The sequence below is a fragment of the Mustela lutreola genome, chromosome 4 (genome assembly GCF_030435805.1).
Source record: "Mustela lutreola isolate mMusLut2 chromosome 4, mMusLut2.pri, whole genome shotgun sequence".
Lineage (NCBI taxonomy): Eukaryota > Metazoa > Chordata > Mammalia > Carnivora > Mustelidae > Mustela > Mustela lutreola.
In genome coordinates this window covers 53,148,722-53,175,175 of record NC_081293.1, presented here as the reverse complement: position 1 = coordinate 53,175,175, position 26,454 = coordinate 53,148,722, and the positions used below count along the sequence as shown (strand labels likewise).

Genomic DNA, 26,454 nt, shown 5'->3' with positions numbered 1-26,454 from the left:
ACTCGCGATAAAGTTTTCGGGGAAGGCAACGGCTGTTGGGAGGTTTCTGCGCCTGCGCTCTGGAAACAGCGCTTGAGCGATAGCCTCCCTCCCCGAGTCACTTCGTCCAAGGTACAACTTTGCCTTGGCATACGCCTAAAGTTTTCCAAGTTTCGATTTTGTTTTCTCGACCCTTTTCTTTCAGTATCCCTACGTAAACCGGGATTTTTGAAAACCGGTCATTTAAATCTTTCTCCATGAAAAATGCAGGTTAACAGTATTTTCAGTGATCCTCTATGCTAAATGAAATAAGTCAAAGATAAATACCCTATGATTTCAGTCATATATGGAATTTAAGAAACGTAAAAGATGAACATAGGGTATTAAACAAAAGCAAACCATAAAACAGACTCTTAACTGTAGAAAAACACACTGAAGGTTGCTGGATGGGAGTGGGGCGGGGAGGTGGAGGAGAGAGGTTATGGTGATGGGTATTAAGAAGTACACATTTTGGATTGAGCACTGCATGTGATTAATCACTAAATCCTACACCTGACACTAACATTACACTGTTAACTGGAATTTAAATAAAAACTTGGAAGAAAAAAAATTTTAAAGTGAGCGTTTGATATACTGTTGGTGAGTTTGCAAAACAGTCAAAACTGTTGCAAAACACTTCTAGTGCTCAATACTTATACAACATACAATAAACAGACTTGAAGTATATGATATTAATCCCAAATTTTAATACATTTCAAACTCAACAGTAGAGATCTGGAACAGTAAAATACAGTAACAAAAACATGGAAACAATCCAAGTGCCCCTCAATGGAAGAGTGAATAAGCTGATCTATAGTCACAAATAACATATTACATAGCAGTCTAAATTAACTACAACTACTACATGGATGAACTTTAGCAATATACATATCTGCAAATGTTGCAATGTTAAGAGCCAGCTTAAAGAGATTCCCACTGGCCAAATCAGAGACAATGTGGGCATCAAAATAAACTGATAATGGATTACAATCCATTGAGTAAAATAGGAATCTACAGGTTCACATTGATATAAGGAAAGAGAAAGAAAAACTAACAATTCCAATCCAATAAGGCAGAGGAAATAATGGGAATAGAGAATTACCATTTGACACCCACTATAGAAGTGGATGATTCAGGTAGGAGTCTCCAGTGGATACTAAAGTTGGTGGGAGGCGGTTTGAGGAGAAGATGGTATTGGCATGATTTTGGAATACTAATCAGTTACAAAGAAGAAATGGTGAAATGAAGAAACCAACAAGATCATGTGATTAAGGTTAACCACCAGGGTTGGGAGGAGTCTACATTACATGCCTCCTGTTGAGACTCACTGGGAAAAAATAAAGCATCATTTTGTGGTATTCCTACCATCAGAGGGACTAGGCTGTAGGCCACCCTATTGAAAGTATGTGTTGTACTTTTTAAAACTGTCAAAGACATAGGGGCACCTGGGTGGCTCAGTGGGTTAAGCCACTGCTTTCAGCTCAGGTCATGGTCCCAGGGTCCTCGGATCGAGCCCAGCATCAGGCTCTCTGCTCAGCAGGGAGCCTGCTTCCACCTCTCTGCCTACTTGTGATCTCTGCCTGTCAAATAAATAAAATCTTTTAAAAAAAGCAAAACAAAACTGTCAAAGACATAAAAGATGGGGAACTGTTCCAAATTAAAGGACTACTGGATATGAAGGACATGAAGATACATGACAGCTAAAGGCAAAATGTATTCCTGGATAGTATTTTGGTCCAGAAAGAAAGAGAGACACTATTGGGACAGTGAGCAAAATTTGTACTGCCTCAGTGGATTTAATGGTAGTTTACCAAAATTGCTTTTCTAATATGGAAGGTTTGCTTTTATGTAGGAGACTGTCCCTGTTCAGAAAATATGCAAGAGTGTTTAGGAATCATGGAATATCACATCTGTAGTTTCCTCTGTCGACCCTCAAAATGTCTAGAAAAAGACTAATAATAAAGAATATATGCATGCACGCATGCATACACACACAGTGAGCAATTAAGCAATAAAATGTTAACTATATGAGAACCTGGGTGAAAGTGACATTGAAATTCTTTGCACTGTTTTGGCAACTTTTCTGTACATTTACAATTATTTCAATACACACAGACACATACCACTCTCCATGGAAACATCTGAGGATATAGAATTACCAGAGCCAAATTTTAAAAATAAATTTTATTTCTGCTGTAAACATTAAAATTATAAAAATTAAGAAAAGATCTCTTAAAGGTTGTGGTGTTATAATAAAAAATAAAATTAGACCTATGGAACTATTAAGGCATTTCTCTCTGGATTTCTTCCCAGGTGAGGGCTATGAATGAATTTGCATTGAGCTAGCCATCCTACCCTGCGCATGAAATACATTATGTAATAAGTGAGGCTTATTAAGTCTTCACTAGGGAACTGGATCACTCATGATACCTAGGCATGAAAGTTAAGTACAGGTGTCACTTCCTTAAACATAATTAATCACTGTCAATAAAAAATGATAGTGTAGAGCGCCTGAGGGCAAACCCTTTTGTTCTAGTTCTTTCATTCTCCTGGAATGCTTAACAATGGCCACTCTCAATTTCCTTAGTCCTTACAAGGAAAGGCATTCAAAAAAAATTTTTTTGACTGGTTTAAAATCTCAACTTCCTAAGGAAACATGGAAAAGACGCTCTTCAGTGCTACAGAAAATACAATAGTACTGAGAATCAGAATTTAATCATCTACATATACAAACAAGTTTGGAGGCCAAAAAAAGCTATAATATTTAACTCTTTAGTTTGGGTTTCAAAGACCTCCACTAAATGACTCATATCCCAATAACTCTTTTCTCATTACTCCAAGGGACTCATTTCTAAATAGCTAATATGTAATTTCCAGTCAATTTATTTCTGATAGCATCCAATAATACAATCAAATGTATTGCTCACCCTCAAATTGATTTAGTCAAAGCAATCAACATCCCAGATTGTTTTTTTTTTTGCAGAAATTGACAAAGCTGATTTTAAAATTCATATGGAAATTCAAGAGAGCCAGAATGGCAAACAATATTGAAAAGAACATAGTTGGAGGACTCACACTTCCCAATTTCTAACTTACTACAAAGCTACTTTATCAAGTAATTAAGTACAGCTTAATCAAGGCATAAGGATAAATGTATAAACAAATGGAATGGAATTGAGAACTCAGAAATAAAACTGTTTATGGACAGTGATTTCTGACAAGAGTGCTTGGACCACTCAACGGGAGAGAGAATAGTCTTTTCTTTCAACAAATGATGGTTGGAAAACCATATATCCAAATCCAAAAGAAAGAAGTTGGACATCTATCTCACCATATGTACAAATGAACTAAAAATGTCAAAGACCTAAATATAAGAACTAAAACCATAAAAATGTTAGAAGACAATATGGGTAAATCATGTTACCCTTTCATTAGACAATGGTTTCTTGGACAGGAAAGTGAAAGCACAAGTGACCAAAGAAGAAAAAATTGGACTTCATCAGAATTTCAAACTTTTGTGCATCAAAGGACACCATCAAGAACGTAAAAAGGGGGCACCTGGCTGGCTCAGTTGGTGGAGGATGCAACTCTTGATCTTGGGGTTGTGAGTTTGAACCCCATGTTGGGTGTAGATTACTTTAAAAAAAAAAGTTAAAAAAAGAAAAAGAGTAAAAAGGCTATCCACAGCACAGGAGAAAAATATTTGTAAATCTATATTGAGTGGATATATAATTTTTGGTGTATTGTTTTTCCATCTTAAAAAACTTCTGATTAGGAAGAGACTACCTCCTCCCAGGTAAACCCATTCATTGAGCTGGCAAAAGTTCCAGCAAGGAGCATGGCTTTGATATGCAAACTAACCAAGCCAGAGCCATACCTTCTATAATCAGGCCCTCACCCCAGGGGGCAATTTTTCTCTGCCTTCATTATCCCGTGGCCAGGTATGAGGACATTAAAAGATCACTCATGTAGCCCAAATGCTACAAAATTACTCCAACTAGCCAATACTTACCTGTTTACCCTGTCCTGCTACGCCTTTCCAGAAACCCCAATAAAAGTCATGGTCTAAGCATTCCCCTCCGCCTCCTGACCACCCTGGTGTCTTTCGCCTATGGCCCTGTGTGTGGCAGTGCCTCTTGTCTCCAGGATTTTTGAATATAATAGTTTTCCTGAGCCTCTCCTCCGTCTCCTCTAGTGGCTGCACCTAAACTGACCATTTCATAAAAGAACAGAGTACAAAATCATGTAAGTTTCTACCCTACAGAATATATAACCCTTACACCTCAACAATTTTAAAATGGGCAAAGTATTAAAAAAAATGGACAAAGTATTAGAAGCCATTTTTCCAAAGATGATAATCCAAATGGCCAATAAGCACAAGAAAATAGTCATTATGGAAATGCACATCAAAGCCACAAGGGGGAGGTCACTTCACATCCACTAGGATGGCTATAATTAGATAATGATAGTTTTGGGTTAAGACAAAGAGAAATTGGAAGGTGGGTTCACTGCTGGTAGGACTGTAAAATGGTGCAGCTGTTTTGGAAAACATTTTGGCAGATCTCCAAAAAGTTAAACATAAAGATACTATGTGATCCAGCAATTCCACTCCTAGTTCTAAAGCCAAGAGAACTGAAAACACATGTCCACACAAAACTTTGTACATAAATGTTCACAGCTGCATTATTCATAAGACTCAAAAGGTGAAAACAACCCAAATGTCCATCAATTGATGCATGGACCAAAAAAAAAAAAAAAAAAAAGTCCTTACAGTAGAATATTCGGCCATGAAACAGAATGAAGTATTTACCCACACTACAAGCAGATGAACCTTAAAAACAGTATGCTAACTGAAAGAAGCCAGACACAAAGGGCCACATACTGAATGATTCCATTCATATTAAAAGCCCAAAATAGGCAAATCCATATAAACAAAGTGAGCTGGTGATTGCCAAGGGCTGGACAGGAGGAGAGGGAATGAGAAGTGACTACTGGTAGGTCTCAAGTTTCTTTTTGGATGATGAAAGTGTTCAAAATTGATTATGGTGATGACTGCACAAACTTGTGAATATGCTAAAAACCACTGAAGTGTACACTTTAAAATGGTGAATGGTATATAAATTATATCTCAATTTTCAGCAAGTTTAAAAATATATTGCTCCTATCTTTTCTTTCCTTAATACCTTACCCCCTTCTCGTATTTACCAAATTCAATCACTGTTACTTTTTCAAAATCTACATCAAAACTGAACTTTTTCAATGAAACTATTTCAAAGTAATTAACATACACCTTAACTCATTATCCTTCTACCCGGGTATCTTGCCTTCACCACAACTGTACAGAGAGAGGTCTATCTCCCTTAGAATAAGGTTGTATCTTATACCACCTTATATACCCCTTGGTATTTACACAAAAACAATATTCATTGAACTACAATTGATATTTACTGTTCTTCTCAATTCTTAATACACTCACTCACCAATTCTGTATTAAATTTCTGCTTTGTGCCGGGGAACTTCATACATAGAATAGGGTTCTCATCCTCAACAGAACTTACCTAACATTTACAGGGTTTTTTGTATCTTAATTTTTGTTTAGAATCCCCAGTATATTACAAATCTTTCTTGGTATTTCTCCTGACTACCTATTATAATGCTCAGTATACTCAATTAGTAATTGCACGGTAGTGGGGATAAGCCAATGGGTTTTGTAATCATCCTGCTACACCACTGAGTGAGCTCCTGAACTACTCCAAGGAGCTAGGACCCAATTTTCCCAGAGATACTATAAGCTTCATTCACTAATTGAGCCCCTCCTATTTGTCAAGCTTCACTTTCTTGAATCATGACTAAATTGTTACTAGTTTTTATAGTCTTTCATAATTTTTTTTTTCAAAACCACAGAACAATGAAGATATTCAGGGAGTTTTAGTAGACATAAAGGTAGGCTATATATTTTACGCATATAAACATATAATCCCTTTTTAAAAAGTTACTACAGGCAATACTCATCCTTTTCCTACGTGAAAAGTTTAATGCTTATAAATATAGAATACCAATTTATGTAAAATAAGATGCAAATTACTCTTCTAGGTCCAAAGAGCTGAATCTTTAAAAAAGTAATACAGTTTTGACATACTACCAACTATAGTTGTCCAATGGACCTACATGTGCTTTGGAAGGCAGAGTTTTGCAACTTTTTCTTTTATTCAGCTTTATTATGCAGACTTGGAAACTGCTGTGATTTTTTATTCAATTTGGGATCCTGATTAGGATAAGAACAGTGCGAATTATGCCTTACAACCATTGCATTAGTACATCATTGTGATATGGCTTCAAATTGATTGTATATAGAGAAAAAAATAACATTGGAATTAAGGCAGTAACCACATGTGCAAACCAAGCACAATACCCTGACACGGTCCTTAGTAAAAAGCTCTTTTGGTTAGGTGATGGTTGATACTGCTGCATGCAGGTCAATCACTGAAGGATATGCTTCATTTATTTAAAAAAAAAAAAAAAAAAAATCCCTCCTATTGGCCCACAATGGCCAGAAGCAGCTTTCGGTAATCTCCACTTGTGTCACTCGCAATCATTGTGCCCAGGGTCTTCTGATACATCTGACTGAAGGTCTGTTTTATTTGTACAAGATCAATCTGCATGCAAGAGATATTTTTGATATTAGAAAAAAGCTGTTAAAAGAAAACTGAGATTAGAATTATTCTTTAATAGTGAAAAGAGCCTAATTATAATCAAAGCAGAGGGCAGAAAAAAACACCAAGTGACAAACATTTGACTGCTAGCATTCATACCACTGCTGGCATTACTCAATGAAGGGTGGATTCGCTATTCTGTAAAAATACTGAAGAAGGGTGGTACCAGTTTCATCTATTATCCTCAAAATGCTGGTTATTTAAAAACCATTAAAAAAATAAAACCATTTGATAGGAAGGTTACTCTAAAAAACATAGAAAATAACAACTGTTGGAAAGGGTGTAGAGAAACTGGAACCCTTGTATCCTGCTGGTAGGAATGTAACAATGCAGCTGCTGTAGAAAAAGGTTTGGTGATTCCTCAAAAATAAAAAAAAAAAAACAGTGCCCACTTCGGCAGCACATATACTAAAAACAAAACCGAATTACCATATGATACTTCAGTTCCACTTCCAGGTACATACACAAAAGTGAAAAGCATGGACTCAAGCAAATATTTGTACACCTGTGTTTACAGGAGCCAAAAGGTGGAAGCAATCCTAGTGTCCACTACAGATGAGTAAGAGAAGGTGGTCTACACATACAGAACAGTATTATTCAGCCTGGAAAAGAAATTCTGACACATGCTACAACATGGATAAGTCCTGAAAAAGTTATGCTAAGTGAAAGAAGCCAGTCACAAATGGGTAAATGCTGTATGATTTCACCTATACAAGGTACCTAGAGTAGTCAAATTCAGAGGAAGAGAACGCAGAAGGGCTGCCATGGGCTGGGGAGAAAGGAGAATGGTGAATTATTATATAATGAGTATGGATTTTAAGTTTTACAAGGTAAAAAAAAGTTGTGCTGGTAATGGCAGTACAACAATGTCAATGTACTTAATTTAAGCCACTGGAATGCATACTTTAAAATGGTTAAAATGTGGGACGCCTGGGTGGCTCACTGGGTTAAGCCTCTGCCTTTGGCTCAGCTCATGGTCTCAGGGTCCTGGGATTGAGCCCCAGGGAGCCTGCTTCCCCCTCTCTCTCTGCCTACTTGTGATCTCTCTCTGTGTTAAATAAATAAATAAAATCTATAAATAAATAAATAAATAAAATGGTTAAGATGTTAAGTTTTATGTTGTATATATTTTATTGCGATTTAAAGAGATCATGCTTAAAAAACTTGGGTCTGAGTATAGATACACAAAGTTTTTTTAAAATACCATATGATTGTTGTCTTTTGAAAAATGATTTACCTTTCCTACCATAATTTATGGCATGTTTTCTTTCAAGTAAGAAGTGCAATAAATATAGAAAGTCAAAGAAAAGAAAGCATTTGAGGTATATTTAGGTAAAGAGAAAAAGGTTGTTGTTTGTTTTTTTTTTTTAAAGATTTTATTTATTCATTTGACAGAGATCACAGGTAGGCAGAGAGGCAGGCAGAGAGAGAGGAGGAAGCAGGCTCCCTGCTGAGCAGAGAGCCCGATGCGGGGCTCGATCCCAGGACCCTAGGATCATGACCTGAGCCAAAGGCAGAGGCTTTAACCCACTGAGCCACCCAGGCGCCCCGAGAAAAAGGTTTTAAAAATAATTTTATAATTAGAAGGCATGCTAAATTTCAAGAATTTTTATATCCAATTGGGTTAATCTGTCATACAGTTTTTTACATTAGCAAAATGAAAAGATAAACATTTTCCAATTGGATATAAATCAGTATTCTCCACAGACCTTCTCAAGTAGGAAAATCTCTTGGCACAGTGATTGGTTTCTCCAACCCAATCCTCTCTCTCGGCATGAGGAGAGTGAACACTGCTTTATATAACCTCTACCAGAGGTGACAAAGGGAGAACATCTTTCCTAATTGTCAGCTGAGGAACCTTTAGGAAATCAACATTCAAAATCCAGTGAAGATCAGGGGCACCTGGGTGGCACAGTTGGTTAAACATGTCATTCTTCATTTCAACTTAGGTCATGCTCTCAGGGTCCTGGGACAGAGCCCTCCATGGGCTCACACTCAGGGTGGGCGGGGGAATCTGCTTGAAGATTCTCTCCCTCAATCCCCTTGTGTTTTCTCTCTCTTTCTCTCTCCCTTTTTCTCCCCCACAAATAAATAAATCTAAAAAAAAAAAAAAAAATCAAGTAGGATCAAATAAGAAAAGAAAGACTCACCTCACTTCGAGTGACCACAATCCTGACCAGGGTGGAGTCATCTGTGCCGGCACCTTTCATAGAATAGTAGAGCCTCTCAGCAAAGAAGGCAGGGCGATTCAGGGCACACTGCACTGCAAGTCAAAGATAATTCACATGTGATGCCTTGACAAGGTATCCATGCTTCAGCTTCATTTATCACTTCCAGCCTGCCTTTGATCCTTCCTTATAGTCACCTCAGAAATCTTGATTTTTCTTAGCATTCATCCATCTTTCTAGCTGCAGACAGGATACCTTTAATTCTAGAGGATTCCCTTTAGCCAATAAATCCCATGTTTTTCTCCATAGATGCAAGAGCTTAGATTCTTTATGTTTTTTTCCCCCTTCAAGGGAGAAAATCTGTGACAATGGTGCCCTGGTAAATATCTTACTTAAAAGAAATAATGACTGAAATCTGAATTCTAGACGTCAAATAAATCGTTTGGCTGACAGAAGGATATGAGATACGTTCCAGTACAAAAAACAGATTTGTGGGGCGCCTGGGTGGCTTAGTGAATCACGTGTAAATCACGGCTGCCTTCAGTACAGTAGTACCTTCTCTCACCCAAGCCCACGCCGGACTCTAGATGACATCATTTTCCCCATCTTCCCCGTCTTGACTTAAGAACTCAAAGATTCTCTTCAAATCAGCCAAGTCCCCACACCTCTGACTCTCCAAAAGCAGCAGCTCTAAGACTCCATTACAAAGAAAGCTCTGAGGAGCAGCGCCTGGGTGGCTCAGTGGGTTAAAGCCTCTGCCTTCAGCTCAGGTCATGATCCCAGGGTCCTGGGATCAGGCCCCGCATTGGGCTCTCTGCTCAGCAGGGAGCCTGCTTCCTCCTCTCTCTCTGCCTACTCATGATCTCTGTTAAATAAATAAATAAAATCTTTTTTTTTAGATTTTTAAATTTATTTGACAGAGAGAGGTCACAAGTAGGCAGAGAAGCAGGCAGAGAGAGAGAGAGGGGGAAGCAGGTTCCCTGATAAGCAGAGAGCCTGATGCGGGACTCGATCCCAGGACCCTGAGACCATGACCTGAGCTGAAGACAGAAGCTTTAACCCACTGGGCCACCCAGGCGCCCTAAATAAATAAAATCTTAAAAAAAAAAAAAAAAAAAAAACAGATTTGAGTCAAAAATTGAGAATGATAATAAGTCTGACATTTTCTCTTAGGAAAATTAACTTAGCAAAGTCTCTTCTTGCAGATGGTAGAAATATACTAACTTTACATGACTGCTTTACCTACAATTACTACAGTACTATTTTTAGGACACTCAATTGTTAATACCAATCTGTTAATAACACTCTCTTTAGTCCTATATTCTCCATGAGAATTAAATTTCCATTTCATTGGACAACTCAAAGAACACCAGAAAGTTTTGTTTTGTTTTGTTTTTAATTTCAAAAAGGAAAGGGGTCTCATTGGATCCTATCTGAAAGGGGTTTTTTGAGGGGTACCTGACTGGCTCAGTCAGTGGACTGTGTGACTCTTCATCTTGGGATTGTGAGTTCAAAGCCCATGTTGGGTGGAGAGATTATAAATAAACTTTTTTTAAAAAGGTGTTTTCTGGGGCACCTGGGTGGCTCAGCCAAGTGTCTGCCTTCAACTCAGGTCATGATCTCAGGGCTCTGGGATTGAGCCCCGATCAGCAGGGAGTCTGCCTCTCTCTCTCTCTATCTCCCTCCCTTCCACCCACCTCCGCTCATGCTGTCTCTCAAATAAATAAATAAAATCTTTAAAAAAAAAACAAAACATTTTTTTGGGAGCTCAAAATGAGGCTTTGTGTGGTCACACTTGTAGTTCCTTAAGGCTTCCCCATTCACTTCAATGGAAACGCTACATCTACTGTAATTCCTGCTCAGTCTTCATGAAAAGCATACAGAATGAAGACCAAATAATTCCAAATAACCCTTTCTGATCACACCACCACCATTCATAGGGAACTACATATATAAAAACATAGGACTGGCTCAGCCTCTGCCTAAGCAGATTCCTAGGCTATATTAATTTCATCATTTAATGGAAACAACTATTCAAAGCTTTTTCATCTACAAACAAAACAAAGCAAAATGTAGAAGTATCTTACAGATGGTCTTTAAACCACTTTCAACATTTCCAGAAAATTCACGGGCAACACTACTTAGCAAATCTCGATTAGCCACCTGCAAACAAGAAGTACAAGGGTTAAAATATTTTCACAACCTAAAACTGAAGCCAAATCTTCAAAAGAAAAGCTCATACCCTGGAATAAGCCTCCACAGTAGCTTTCAGTTGAGGAAAGCTTCTTGTGGCAAGAATCATGTTAAAGCAGGATTCATCTGTCCCTAGTCTTCCCTCACCAGCTTGATAGAGACGCTGAGCATCTTCCTGAGCCAACTGGTGGTTAACGTTCTGGTTCTCATCACGATTTCCCTGCAAGAGAGGAAGGCAAGAATTGGAAAACATGATACAAGTTCTACTGAAAAATTTTTTAACAATCTAGTCACTTCTGGGGGCGCTTGGGTAGCTCAATGGGTTAAGTCTCTGCCTTCGGCTCAGGTCATGATCTCAAGGTCCTGGGATGGAGCCCCGCATTGGGCTCTCTGCTCAGCAGGGAGACTGCTTCCCCCTCTCTTTCTGCCTGCCTCTCTGCCTACTTGTGATCTCTGTCAAATAAATAAATAAAATCTTTTTAAAAAATCTAGTTACTTTTGGACTTAAAGAACAATTTATTGAAAATCAATGCATAAAGTTTGTCATGTATATCTTCATTCCCTGCCTCCTCAAAAAAAAAAAAAACAACAACAACAACAAAAAAAGAAAAACATCTCTAGGGGCAACTGGGTGGCTCAGTGGGTTAAAGCGTCTGCCTTCGATTCAGGTCATGATCCTGAGGTCCTGGGATTGAGCCCCACATCGGGCTTAGCAGGGAGCCTGCTTCCTCCTCTCTCTCTGCCTGGTTCTCTGCCTACTTGCAATCTCTGTCAAATAAATAAATAAAATAGTAAAAACAAAAAACCAAAAAGCCAAAAAAAAAACCCTAATTAAAAAAAAAAAAGGAAAGAAAAGAAAAACATCTCTACTAGGAGATATAAACTACCACTCAAGTGAAGAAATTATAATTTTCCTTAGCTGAGATTTAAGATAAATATGTGTTATACTAAGTTCCAGTTTGCTTTCATTCATGCAGCTAAAAGCTAAAGAGCACTTGTTTTGTGTGAGGCTCTGTTAGCCAGGGTTCTCCAGAGAAAGTGAACCAACAGGATGTGCTAGGTGGTAGGGACACAAGAAAGACCAGGTCCCTGCTCTCAAGAATTTAAGTCAAGGGAGGGAATTTATAATATGGAGGCTTCATGAACCTCCTTTCCTTCAGCCAAGTGTAATGATACATCATGTAAATTCTGGCTGTATACATACAAGAGACACACGAACTTTTTAGAAGAAGCTATAAATAACTCAAGTTCTGCTAGACTGTGCCAATTTGTATACCAAACTCTTCCCTGAGAAGAGGAAGGAGACAGCTGGAAAGGGAGCTCTGGGTCTGAGCAAGAGCTAAGCTTAGATGGGCATTTGGTTTCTCTCAAAAACAGAAACACAAATCCAAAAAAAGGAAAGGCTGTCCTCTAGAGTCTCCATGCCTGTCTGTGAACAAAATGGAGAGAGGTGTTCCTGAAGGTGAGATGCTATATCCGTAAGACCACTGGGCACATGGAATATACAGAAGCATATTCTAAAAGGGAGACTATAGGTAGCACATGAAAGATGTTCAGGAAAAACTCTCCAGATGACTGCTTTTGGACTCAAACACAGAACACAAATCTCATTTTCCTGGGAAGACATTCCTCTGCTCACTCCCTGAAAGAGGCCCCTTTACTTCATAAAGTAGCCAGGCTTTAAATTCTGCATAAAGAAACTTAGCACCTCATATAAAGTCTTTTTTTTTTTTTTTTTTTTTTTTTTAGATTTTATTTATTTATTTGGCAGACAGAGATCACAAGTAGGCAGAGAGGCAGGCAGAGAGAGAGAGTAGGAAGCAGGCTTCCTGTTGAGGGGCTCGATGATCCCAGAACCCTGGGATCATGACCTGAGCCGAAGGCAGAGGCTTTAACCAACTGAGCCACCCAGGCGCCCCGCGCCCCCTCATATAAAGTCTTAATGATCACTTAATAATACTAAAAAATGAGTGTTAAGTCTCTATTCCTGCTTTTGTCTTCTTGTGTTTCTTCTTGTTATTGTTTTTAAATGCCAATCTACTCTCCTACTGTTATTCCATCATAGGTAAATTCAATTTCTTCCCAACCATTTGCTTTCTTTTCTCATGTCCACATCCACTGACCCTGGTGCACTGTTTCCTGCCACTATCTCCCTTTGCTCTGAAAAGCATGTTGTCTACTCTCAGATCTCTTGGGACTATCCAACCTTGTATACTAGCAGGAAAGCCACTGACTCCTGATACTGAATCAGTTTGCTGGTCTTCTGCATCATTTATTTCAAATAAACCTTGATCATCTCATCTAAGATAAGTATGTTAATATCATTCCAAATACTCTATTTGGAGAATTTTCTGTCACTTCTCCAGCACATCTGGGAAATCAGAATAAGGAAGGTGCTTATCACCACATTGCTGTGAAGTCCAAGAAATGTTTCTGCATTTCTGGCTCTTCTCACAGTTTTCACTTCCTCTAGCACTTTCGTGATGGTCCTGCATATTTTCAGTTGATGGTCCAATTTAACTGACAGTACAATGCTAAGCTTAAAGTAAAAAATTTCATCCCCAGCCTAAAATAGAGAGTCTCAAGTTGATTTCTGATTCCATATAACTTTAAAGAAGTTAATTTCTTTCTTTTTTTTTTTTTTTAAAGATTTTATTTGTTTATTTGACAGACAGAGATCACAAGTAGAGAGGCAGGCAGAGAGAGAGAGAGAGAGGGAAGCAGGCTCCCTGCTGAGCAGAGAGCCCGATTCGGGACTCGATCCCAGGACCCTGGGATCATGACCCGAGCCAAAGGCAGTGGCTTAACCCACTGAGCCACCCAGGCGCCCTCTTTTCTTTTTTTTCTTTTCTTTTATTTATTTATTTGACACAGAGAGAAATCACAAGTAGGCAGAGAGGCAGGGAGAGAGATGGGGAAGCAGGCTCTCCGCCAAGCAGAGAGCCTGATGTGGGACTCTATCCCAGGATGCTGAGATCACGACCTGACCCGAAGGCAGAGGCTCAACCCACAGAGCCACCTAGGCACCCTAAAGAAGTTAATTTCTAATCCCTTACAAAAGCCAGATCTGCAGAAATAAATCTCAATTGTGACTACAAAGAAATTTGTATGTTGGATTCTGTGTTGCCCCTTGTAACGATGGCAAGATTCCGAGTGAGTTAAATACTAAAAGTAATAAGGAATGCTCACTGGTCATAGAACATGAAGAATGTTCCCTCTATCAACATACATTCATGGTATACTCACCTGGCACATGGATACCAGTAAACGTTCAAAATGCCCGGATGTATCTGACCTAATATCCTTTTCAAGGTCTCGTCCGAATTCTGACTGATAACATCTGACAATTTCTCGGATTTCCTGATTTGTTCTCGTGCACAAAATTTCAATCAATACACGTTCCTGAGTTCCTGCTCCCTGTGTGAAATGAAGAAAGGGAGAATTATACTAAATAAATAAATAAATAAATAAATAAATAAAAAGAAGGAAAAAAAAAACTGCTGGAAGTAATTAAATCTCACTATTCCATCGAATACTTCTTTGGCCTCCAAACCTGCAAAGCTCTCTCTATATTCAGATGATATAATATAATGTATTGATTTAGCTGTCTCTGTATATTCAAAACTGCCGTAATTTGTGGGGTTTTCCATTTGAAATAGGATAAAATATACAAAGTAAATGACACACAGTACCTTCATTGCATTTCGTAAACTCCAGGCATCGTAATATGTAGGTGGCATGAATAGGGCAAGGATCAGTTCTTCCATATTTCCACTTAACTCTGATTTAAGGTCTTTGATTAAATCCTGTTTAATTACAAATAAAAACTAAGTATGTGTGTTCTCCAAATTTTACTGCCTAAATTTTTTTAAGAAAAATATGGAAAATGGAATTGAGTTGCTTTATGAAAGCCTAAAATTTCAAATTTGAATAGTATGTACTAAAAACAAGTAAATATATACATTTAGAGTTTGTTACACTCATGCAAATTAATTTTTCAATAATTAATTTTTTAAAAATCTTATTTATTTATTTGACAGAGAGACAGTGAAAGAATACAAGCAGGGGCAATAGGTGAGGGAGAAGCAGGCTCCTGGCTGAGCAGGGAGCCTGACGCTGGGCTCGATCCCAGAACCCTGGAAAGATGACCTGAGCCGAAGACAGATGCTTAATCACAGAGCCACCCAGGCACCCCTATTTTTTCAATTTAAAATCAATTAATTAGCATAGTGTATTATTAGTTTCAGAAGTAGAGTTTAGTGATTCATCAGTTGCATACAACACCCAGTACTCATTACATCAAGCGCCCTTCTTGATGTCGTCCATCACCCAGTTACCCCATTCCCCCATCCCCTCCCTTCCAGCAATCCTGTTTGTTTCCTATAATTAAGAGTCTCTTATGATGGTTTGTCTCCCTCTCTGATTTTACCTTATTTTTCCTTCCCTTATGCTCATCTGTGTTGTTTTTTAAATCCCACACGTGAGTGAAATCATATGGTAATTTGTCATTCTCTGACTGCCTTTGGCTTAGGTCATGGTCTCAGGGTCCTGGGATCGAGCGCCACACCGAGCTCTCAGCTCAGCAGGAAGCCTGCTTCCCCTTTTCTCTCTGCCTACTTGTGATCTCTATCTGTCAAATAAATGAATAAAATCTTTTAAATTAATTAATCAATTTTTTTAAAAAACCAGGAAGCCAAGAGAAAAGGTGGCTGGGTGCAAAACAAAAAACCAAAAACAAACATAGGCTGTGAATTTAGTTTTAATTCAAAACTGATATAGGAGAAAATTCAGGACAGCACAGCATAGGGTATATATTAAAGAGATTCATAACAAGGAAAATAATTTTGTTAGTGAAGTGAATCTGATGTGGAACTGTAAGGAAATCTAGACTTTGTGTCACTTAATCAGCTTTAAGACTAAAGAAGTGGAACTGGGCCAGGCAGAGAGAGTAAGGCATAGAATAGGTGAAGTGGGACAAACCAATGAACCTCTATTCCCATTCTGACAAAAGTAAACCGGTTCCAGAGAATGTTAGGAAATTTTAGGATTTCTATCTAAATAGAAAAATAATGCTATCCAGCTTTCCCCTTCATATATCAGAAGCAATAGCGCTTTTTAGCCCTAGAATCTTGCTGGATTTTGTCACTGACCATCCATTCAGGAAATATTTATTAAGTGGCTATTTGTTACTACTCCTATACTTGGTGCTGCAAATGCCCAGATGAAGAGGACATGGTTTGTCCGAGGGGAGCTCACTGCTGCAGGGAGTAGGCAAGAAGATCAGTTATGGCAGAGATTTTACAAAATATGACTGTACTGCCGTGAAAATGGCAGCAAAACTCTGCCCTGAGAAAGGAGAGAAACTTCACAGAGTAGCTGATGCAAGCTAAATCCTAAATAAGGTGTTCGCCATGAAGAAAAAAAAAAAAGAGGAAGTGGTGTTCTAGGCCTAGAGAACAATGTATACGAAGCACAGCATTATGAAAGACCAGGATGTGTGCAGGGAATGACAAAAAGTTGCATGCATCCTAAGACAGGATATGTTTAGAGGGAGGGAGAGGAGTGGAAGAGGATGCCAAACACCAAGAAAAAGTCCTTGAATCCCATGTAAAGAGAAGGCTGAGAACCAAACTCTTTTTCTATTATACTATTTATCTACCTATTTTATATATAAATTTATCTACTATCAGTTATGCTATTATGGCCATAATCTACTTTCTACTGAGCATCTATCCTATATCAGACATCATCTGAGGTATGAGTAGGACTATGAGATCAAGGACTACTCCAAAATTAGAAAGGCTTTTAAGAGAAATAGTGAACACACCACTCCTATGGTGTCTGAAATCTAGTTGTCTCTACTACGCACCACCAGCACTAATAAAAAGATAGTATCCAACCTGACATAAATGTAAAGTCTACAGGCCACTGTCTGTGGCCAGAAAAGAAAAAATATATGTACCTTGCCATACATGGTCTTAAAAGCTGCTTTAATTTTTTGCCTCTGATCATTGGAACGGTTGGCCACAACGTCCACAATTGCCTGCTCGTCTGTCCCTGAAAGAACCATACATGTTTAAGTAAGGATGAACTCTGTCCTGGGTATTCCTTGACAACATCTCTTAGATGCTTACAAGGTGCCTGGTGCCAGACTACACTGAGTCACGTGCACAGGTGGACACATAAATTTCACTTGTAAAATAAAGCTTATTTGTACTTTAGATTCAATCAATCAAAATTATAAATAAGATTAAAAACCTGTTTTCCTTACCAAAACCTTTCATTGCTTTACGAAGAATTTCTGCATCTCTCATGGCATCAAAGTTGGCAGCTGGTCGGACTGTTCCTTGAGTTCCCTGAGTCATCGCAGCAGGCTGAAACACAAGGCACAAAATCCAACTCAGTTACTGTGCTAATCATTTCATAATATAAAAATACATCAGGGCACCTGGATGGCTCAGTCCGTTAAGTGCCTGCCTTCAGCTCACGTCAGGATCCCAGAGTCCCAGAATTGAGCCCCCAAATCCAGCGCCCTGCTCGGTGGGGAATCTGCTTCTCCCTCTCCCTTTGCCTCTCCCCCTCCTCCAGCTCACTTTCTCTTGCACTCTCCCAAATAAATAAAATTTAAAAAAAAAATAGATCAAATCAAATCATCATATTGTACACCCAAAACTAATACAATGTTACAGGTTACTCATATCTCAATAAAATTGGGGAAAAAAGAAACATGAAAAAATACTCAACATCTTTAGTAAAGAAATATAAATTAAAAAAAAAAAAAAAGTCAGGACTCTCTGCTGTCAAGAAGACAACTTAAGACTTCCCCAGTCAACACTCTCAGTCAAGAAGGCCATGTTTAAGTTTTAGGACAAAGGACCCGAGTATTTTATTATGAAGGCTCACTCTGGAGCAGGCAAGAAAGATCTATTCTCTACCTGCCAAAAAACAGCTAAATGCCAAACTTTTAGGAGAGAAGAAAGTCAAGCTTGTGAAACTTGCCAAAATCTTTCTGAGTCTTGATTTTCTTCTTAGTAGGAGGAAAAAAGAGATCGATCCCTGGATAGTGTGAGATGAGCAGCAGTGTTTGATTTAAAGACAGTAATATAATAAGGGTTTTAGTTAAGTAGACCTTGAGCTGCCCAATGAGGTTTCGGACAAGCAATATAATTTTTTTTTAAGATTTACTTGAGAGCACACAAGCAAGGAGGAGGGACAGAGGGAGAAGCTGATTCCCCCGCTGAGGAGGGAACCCAATGCAGGGCTCAATGCCAGCACCCTGAGATCATGATGAGCTAAAGGCAGACGCTTAACTGACCGAGACACCCAGGTGCCCCCAGGCAATATAGTTTTGACAGTATCTCCGATTTCTTCTACAAGCCCTCATTATCAAAGATGAAATAAAATGTTTTATAATAAGAAAGCACAAAATAAAAGGGAACAATGATCGGAGATTCTGGGAGGTAGAATATTCTTCATTGATGACATAGGAAATAAACCAGAAAGCAAAACAGGGACTGTATTTTAAAAATACAAATCTATGGGGAAATTTAAAAATCAATTTAACAAATGCCATGGTAGTAACTGTTTCTGGAGAGAAATATCAATGGATGCTAAAATTATTAAAAGTATGATGCAATCCAAGGTATTTGCATAGTTTGTAACAGTATAGTAGAAAACTTGGCAGACCCAAGTGATCAAAATCAATCATTTCCAGTAACAGAATAAGTCTCCTGATATATAATGCACTGGGGATCCAAGATCATTTCTGTGATATTCCCTCCAAAATGGCAAAACCTGGGCGCCTGGGTGGCTCAGTGGGTTAAGCTGCTGCCTTCGGCTCAGGTCATGATCTCAGAGTCCTGGGATCGAGTCCCGCATCGGGCTCTCTGCTCAGCAGAGAGTCTGCTTCCCTCTCTCTCTATCTGCCTGCCTCTCCATCTACTTGTGATTTCTCTCTGTCAAATAAATAAATAAAATCTTTAAAAAAAAAAAAAAAAAAAAAAAAACAAAATGGCAAAACCTAACCTTAGTCATGAGAAAGTATCAGACAAACCCAAACCAAGGAATTTTCTACAAAATAACTGGTAATAGTAGTAGCACTCTTTAAAAGTGTGAAGGTCATAATCAATAAAAACTGAAGAACTGTGTCACATTAAAGGAAACTTAAGGGGCGCCTGGGTGGCTCAGTGGGTTAAGCCTCTGCCTTCGGCTCAGGTCATGATCCCAGGGTCCTGGGATTGAGCCCTGCATCGGGCTCTCTGCTCAGCAGGGAACCTGCTTCCCCTTCTCTCTCTGCCTGCTACTCTGCCTACTTGTGATCTCCCTCTGTCAAATAAATAAAATCTTTAAAAAAATTTTAAAAAGGAAACTTAAGAGGGGTACCTGGCTGGTTCAGTCAGTAGAGCATGTGACTCTTGATCTCAGGGTCTGGAGTTTGAGACCCATGTGGGGCAGAGAGACTACTAAAAAATAATAAAATAAAAATGGGGGGGAAAAAAAGGAAACTTAATAAATATGATAAATGCAATGTTTCATACTGGATTTGATCCTGAACCAGAAAAGGTCATTATTGGGACAACTGGTAAAACCTGAAAAAGGTCTATAAGCTGGGTTATATTATTATATCATTGTTATTTCCTGACTTTGATCACTGTGCTGTGTTTATGTAGGAAGTTAATATTGGAAGATCTGGGTAAAGGGTATACAGGAATTCTATGTACAACTTTTAAAAAATTTGTCAGAGAGAGCGAGTGAGCACAAGCAGGAGAAGCTGCAGGCAGAGGCAGAAGCAAGCTCCCCACTGTCCAAGGAGCTCGACCTGGGACTTGATCCCAGGACCCCAGGATCACGAACTGAGCCGAAGGCAGACACCCAATCAACTGAGCCACTCAGGCATCCCTACAGTTTTTTGTTTAAAGATTTTATTTATTTATCTGACACACACACACACACACAGAATGAACACAAGCAGGAGAGCAGCAGGCAGAGGGAGAGGGAGAAGCGGCTCCAGGGGAGCAGGAAGCCCAATGCAGGGTTTGATCCCAGGACTCTGGGATCATGATCTGAGCTGAAGGCAGATGCTTAGCTGACTGAGCTACTCAGAATCCCCCTATATACAATCTTTATAACTTTTTTTAAGTCTGAAATTATTTGAAAATTTAAAAATACATAGCTAGGAAACAATTCAATAGTTTTCTTAAACTATTCAAATCAGGGCCTAAGAGAGACGGGATGAAGTGAGATGATATCCCACCACAGTTTCTTAAAACTGAATTTTTTTTTTTAAAGATTTTATTTATTTGACAGAGATCACAAGTAGGCAGAGAGGGAGGCAGAGAGAGAGGGGAAAGCAGACTCCCCACTGACCAGAGAGCCCAATGCGGGGCTCAATCCCAGGACCCTGGGATCATGACCTGAGCTGAAGGTAGAGGCTTTAACCCACTGAGTCACCCAGGTGCCCCAAAACTGAATTTTAATAATATATTTTATTTAACTCATTATCTCTCAAATGTAATTTAAAGATGTATTCAACATGACTGCAAAATGTAAAATGACTCAATTGCAACTGAAACTGCATTTAAAGTTATACTCACTGGATACAGCAATATGCCAGCAACTACAGGAGCGAAGTAAAAGGGGATAAAGGGAACAAACCATCTCTTAGCAAACATTTGTAGGGTCAATAATTTCTCACAGTTATCTATATTCTCAAACCAACATTTTTTTCTAACAACCATCCCATACTCAAGTTTCTAAGCCAGGAATATAAGCAAGGAACTAACAAATACTTATATAGTGGTTTTAAGAAAAAAATGAAACCATTATCAACTCCAAATATTCAAGTATAAATTTTTTTTTTCAACATAAGCCTTTACATGAGTCTAAAGCAAATTTCCTTTGATGTAACCACCTTCATTAAAACCTAAGTAGGGCAGGGACGCCTGAGTGGCTCAGTGGGTTAAGCCTCTGCCCTCAGATCAGGTCGTGATCTCAGGGTCCTGGGATCAAGTCCCGCATGGGGCTCTCTGCTCGGAAGCAGGGAGCCTGCTTTCCCCTCTGTCTCTCTGCCTGCCTCTCTGCCTACTTGTCATCCCTCTCTCTGTCAAATTAAAAAAAAAAAAAATCTTTAAAACCTAAGTAGGGCAAAAAGCCTTTGTTTATAATACACTGGACTAGGCAGTGAGAGAAACTAACCCTCAACATGTACTATTTGATGAGTCTCATTTTCTGTTATCCTCTTCTTTCTCAAAAAACAAACAAAAACTGGGATGTCTGGGTGAACAGTTGGTTAAGCATCTGACTCTTGGTTTCGGCTCAGATGGTGATCGCAGTGTCGTGACAGCAAACACAGAGTCCACTTGGATTTCTCTCTCCATCTCTCTCTGTCCCTACCCCTGCACTGTGGGGGCTCTCTTTCTCTCAAATAAATGGGGTGCCTGGGTGGTGTAGTGGTTTGGTGCAGGTTTGGCTCAGGTCATGATCTTGGGGTCATAAGATCACGCCCCAGGTCAAGCCCCCCACATAGCATGCAATCCACTTAAAACTCTCTGCCATTTCCCACCACATATGCATGTGTGTGCGTGCTAAAATCAATCGATCAATCAATCTTAAAAAAAATAAATCTTGGGGCATCTGGGTGGCTTAGTTGTTAAGCATCTGCCTTCAGCTCAGGTCATAATGCCAGGGTCCTGGGATCAAGCCCCAATCAGGTTCCCTGCTCGGCGGGAAGCCTGCTTCTCCCTCTACCACTCCCCCTGCTTGTGTTCCTTCTCTCACTGTCTGTCAAATAAATAAATAAAATCTTTTTAAAAACTACTCCATTTTTCATCTGTAGGAAAAAAATGGAATTGTCTTATTCTATGTTAAAAGTCTACATTTGAAGTGAATCTTCATCAAAAATACTATCCTTCAGCCATTACAATGAATTAAAGGAAATCAGGGTCTATGTTCTAGAGGTCAAAACTCAAACTAGGGAAAATTTCTCAGCATAGCAAAGCCCACACTATCTGCCACCAAAAATTCCACCCTTCGACATTCATTTGATGCCAACCTTCCTACTGAAAAACAAAATTTGGGTCAATCAGGAAAGGTCACCTGATCCAAATGCCCAACCAAGACAGAAATTTTCATCTTCCTAAACACACACACATGAGGACTTTCGGTGACAGGGAGCTCTCTCCTCACAAGGCAGCCTGCTCTACTTCCATGTAAAAGATCTTCCAAAATCTACCACTCAGTAAACTTCCACCTACTTGTTTTAGTTCTATCTTAAGGTAAAAATTGTTACACAGGAGTTGCATGTGTATGTGTGTTTCATTTTTAGTGTCTTATGTTTGAAAATCTTTTATATTCAGTCATAAAATGTTTCTAAAACTATGAGCATGCTTAAGCTAAAATAAAATTAAAATTCTCATACATTACTAAAAGTTACAGATTTATAATAAGTCTAAAGTTTTATATTTATTTATATATAATTTCTATATATACTAAATAAATATAAAGTTATAGATTTATAATATGATTAAAGATCAATTTCAATTTAAAAAGGATCAAAAACAGATTTAAAAAGGATCACAATTCTCTATGTGCTTTGGAGGAATATCATTTACAGTATCAGCCAACAGCACTGTGATAGGAAGACCACTAGTCTGAGAGTCAGAAGAGCTAGATCTAGTCTTAGCTTTGTCTTTCACTAGCTGTGTGGCTCTGGACAAGTTTCTTAATCTCTCTGGAGCTCAAATACCTTAAATCAAGAAAGTAAACCAGAAAACAGCTAACATGTTTCGCTTCTACCACTGTAACCCCCCTCCCAGCCCAGCTTTAAAAAAGCTTGAAAATGATAGATCTTTATGAAGAAATAATATGTTGATAAATAAGAAAATCAAGATAAAGAGAAGCATAAAAGTATACTGCTTGTGTTCCTGGTAACTTGCATAGGATATAAAAGAATTAACAAGGCAATTAAAAACTAAACAGTATTAAAATAAAGGGCTATAGGGGCGACTGGGTGGCTCAGTGGGTTAAGCCGCTGCCTTCGGCTCAGGTCGTGATCTCGAGGTGCTGGGATCGAGTCCCACATCAGGCTCTCTGCTCAGCAGGGAGCCTGCTTCCTCCTCTCTCTGCCTGCCTCTCTGCCTACTTGTGATCTCTCTCTGTCAAATAAATAAATAAAATCTTAAAAAAAAATAATAAATAAAGGGCTATACAGAGATGAGGCAAAAATTTGATATATGGGAGACCTCCCAGGGCTAATTGGCTATGATAGTTAAAGCCTTGTCAAGCACTAAAAGGACAAAATGGTAAATCAGATATTGAGTCCTCAAGGAAGTTGTGAGAGACAAATACATGAGAAATCAGAAAGTAATGAAGGCACATACAGGATACCTAGTAATTAGTGAACATTAGAAAACCTTACTCACTTCACTGTTATAATCCAAAGAAACAGGAGAGAAAACAGGATAGGAAGGAAAGGATTCTGTATCGATCTGAAAAAAGAGTAGAACATTATGAGGGTAAAAAGAGAAAACAAATCCACACTTTCTCAAACACTGCCAGAAATACCAATTACTCAGTCACGCAAGTTCATAGTTTTAATTGTCAGCAAGGGGAGAAGAAAAAGAAAACCAATACCAAGAACCCAAGTGAATCTCTATGGAAAAGTTACGAGTATCATCACCTGTGGGAAGAGACCTATGCTTGTCTTCTTAAAATCAGGACACACAGCAAAAGATGGACCGAAGTGAGCAGTAAGTCTACCAGACCAAAGATTAGAATCTTAAGTGACTATAATAAACCATCTACTGTGCTTCTTGGAAATCTCTAATGTCAGCAAAGGAGTGGTGCTCTTCTTTGGCATTATCCAATTAAATTGGATGAAATATAAAGAAAGGAGCAGAAATACCTGACTTGGGTAAGGAGTTTGTCCTCCAGGATACTGAGAAGGCATCTGTCCTCCAGGAAAGCCACCTACACATTAAAAAAAAAAAAATACAATAAACAGGTCTTAAAGGATTTAATTTTTCAAAACAGCATTGACTACTATGAATATGGAAAAGATATGAGAACATTCACACCATGTTAGTTACTAGGATAAACTTTTTATTTATTTTTTTTAAGATTTATTTTATTTGACAGAGCGACACAGTGAGAGGGAACACGAGCAGGGGGAGCAGTAAAGGGAGAAGGAGGCTCCCCGCTGAGCAGGGAGCCTAATGCAGGGCTCAATCCCAGGACCCCAGGATCATGACCTGAGCCCAAGGCAGATGCTTAACGACTGAGCCACGCAGGCACCCCAGGTTTACAGTTCACTGAACTGAAAACCAACTTTGGTGGGGTGCCTGGGTTTAGCAATTGCCTTCGGCACAAGTCATGATCCCAGGGTCCTGGGATTGAGCCCCACATCTGGCTCCCTGCTCAGAGAGGAGCCTGCCTTTCTTTCTCCTTCCACCTGCTACTCCCCCTGCTTGTGCTCTATCAAATAAATAAAAATTCTAAAAAAACAGAAATAATACCAACTTTGGTCATAAGAACCTTTTAAAATATTTCATGTTCTACACAATTTAACAAATAATCCTTTTTTTTTCTTTAAACACTCAAAGCAAACTAAATTCTGATTCCATCTGAAAAGGATGTCAGGACATAGTTCTGAGAGGTTAGGAGTGGTATAGGAGTGAGCAGAGAAGCTTCTAAATGTTTTGCTTTTTTGGCTTTGGAACAGATATTTTGTAATTGAAAAAGTGGGTACTTATTTCCATCTTACTGATTAAACTTCTCCAACAAATAAGTCCATTTCACAAAACCATATATTTAAAATTATTTATAGAAGTACTTAGAATAAAGTTTACTGAAGACTATCCCAAACATAAACCAAGTTCTCTCAATGGCAACTGAAAGATTTAAGACAGCATACTATTGTTTATCTCTGGATAGTTGGTACCTACCAGGTAGTGGGACCTGTGCTGGGCTGCCACCATAAGACTGTGAGGGTGGCTGTGGATAGCCAGAAAAGCCTGCTCCACCTGGTGGGGTGCCAAATCCTTGACCTGGAGGAACTAGAAAAAAGAATAAATACAGTGACAGTTCTTATGATTGAAGAGTCAACTTTAGAAAAATATCTACTAAGAACAGTGGGAAAAAATAGGCTATTAATGCTATAACAGCAGTCTCTTCTGGTCTAAATTCAACTTACCAATTCCTTCTCCATTACAAAATTTTTATCTCATTCATCTGCGTAAATAACTTATAATACAGAAGTGCTAAGCTTTTTTACCCTTTAACAAAGCTGTCTTAAAGATCACAATCATGCTAACTGAACTGAACTTAATCAGTTCTTAAGATTACAAATAATCAACATGATGCCTTGGTAGCTCAGTCAGTTAAGTGTCTGCCTTCAACTCAGGTCTTGATCCTGGGGTCCTGGAATCAAGTCCCACATTGGGCTCCTTGTTCAGCAAGGAGTCTGCTTCTCCTTCTGCCTTCTGCTCCCCCTGCTTGTTCTTTCAATCTCTCTCTCTGACAAATAAATAAATAAAATCTTAAAAAAAAAAAAATAACCAAGCAAACTGTTATATACTGGTCCTTTTTTTTACCACGAGATTTATTCTTTTTTCACAAGAGAATTTTTTTTTAAGATTTTATTTACTTATTTGACAGAGATCACAAGTAGGCAGAGAGGCAGGCAGAGAGAGAGAAGGAAGCAGGCTCCCCGCTGAGCAGAGAGCCTAATGCGGGGCTCGATCCCAGAACCTTGGAATCATGACCTGAGCCAAAGGTAGAGGCTTTAACCCACTGAGCCACTCAGGCGCCCCTCACAACAGAATTTTTAAGACTGTTTCCAGCTTTCATACTCCCTAAGAACCTTTATCCCTCTATCTTGCCAGCTAGGTTCTTACTATCTTCGATAGAAAGTAGGCTAAGAGCATCTCTGACCCCATACAAAAAAGGCAACCCAAATCATCACTAATGCCACAACCCATTACTCACCTCCTGGATAGGATGGAGCTCCCCCTGGTGGTGGGGCACCAGGATAACCTCCGGGGGCTGGATAACCTCCAGGGGCCAGGTAGCCTCCAGCTCCAGGGTAGCCACTACTTGGGGCTGGGGGGTAGGCACCTCCTCCCACTGGAGGAAAGCCACTAGGATAAGGATACTGACCCGGAGGGGGAAAAGATGACTCCTGACCTGCAGGCTGCAAAAATAAGAAAATTTTTCAAATGAATGTGATTACACAGAAATATGACCCACCTAAAAAAAAACAAACAGCAGTAATTGTTAAGGTCTAGATTTTCTTTTACATCTTAAAAATCCCACTAAAAGTCTCAGTATCTTCTACCAGTCAGTATAGTTTGTCAGGACATTTGCTT

General features: G+C 38.9%; 1 protein-coding gene across 2 annotated transcripts in view; it reads right to left on the bottom strand.

Annotated features, from left to right (window-relative positions):
• Window positions 1-703: 703 nt before the first annotated feature.
• The window catches only part of ANXA7 (annexin A7), a 33,671-nt gene continuing 7,920 nt past the window's right edge, over window positions 704-26,454 (bottom strand). Inside the window, exons 3-14 of one of the 2 annotated variants that reach the window (XM_059169954.1) lie at window positions 26,075-26,279; window positions 25,033-25,143; window positions 23,994-24,058; window positions 23,512-23,577; window positions 17,364-17,466; window positions 17,055-17,149; window positions 14,785-14,898; window positions 14,339-14,509; window positions 11,142-11,312; window positions 10,987-11,062; window positions 8,882-8,994; window positions 704-6,674 (exon numbers count right to left, since the gene is read on the bottom strand). In XM_059169954.1, the coding sequence (XP_059025937.1) occupies window positions 6,552-6,674; window positions 8,882-8,994; window positions 10,987-11,062; window positions 11,142-11,312; window positions 14,339-14,509; window positions 14,785-14,898; window positions 17,055-17,149; window positions 17,364-17,466; window positions 23,512-23,577; window positions 23,994-24,058; window positions 25,033-25,143; window positions 26,075-26,279 (1,413 nt within the window). In that variant the 3' untranslated portion in view covers window positions 704-6,551. The remainder of the gene's footprint in view (window positions 6,675-8,881; window positions 8,995-10,986; window positions 11,063-11,141; window positions 11,313-14,338; window positions 14,510-14,784; window positions 14,899-17,054; window positions 17,150-17,363; window positions 17,467-23,511; window positions 23,578-23,993; window positions 24,059-25,032; window positions 25,144-26,074; window positions 26,280-26,454) is intronic. The other variant, XM_059169955.1, reaches the window with a different exon arrangement.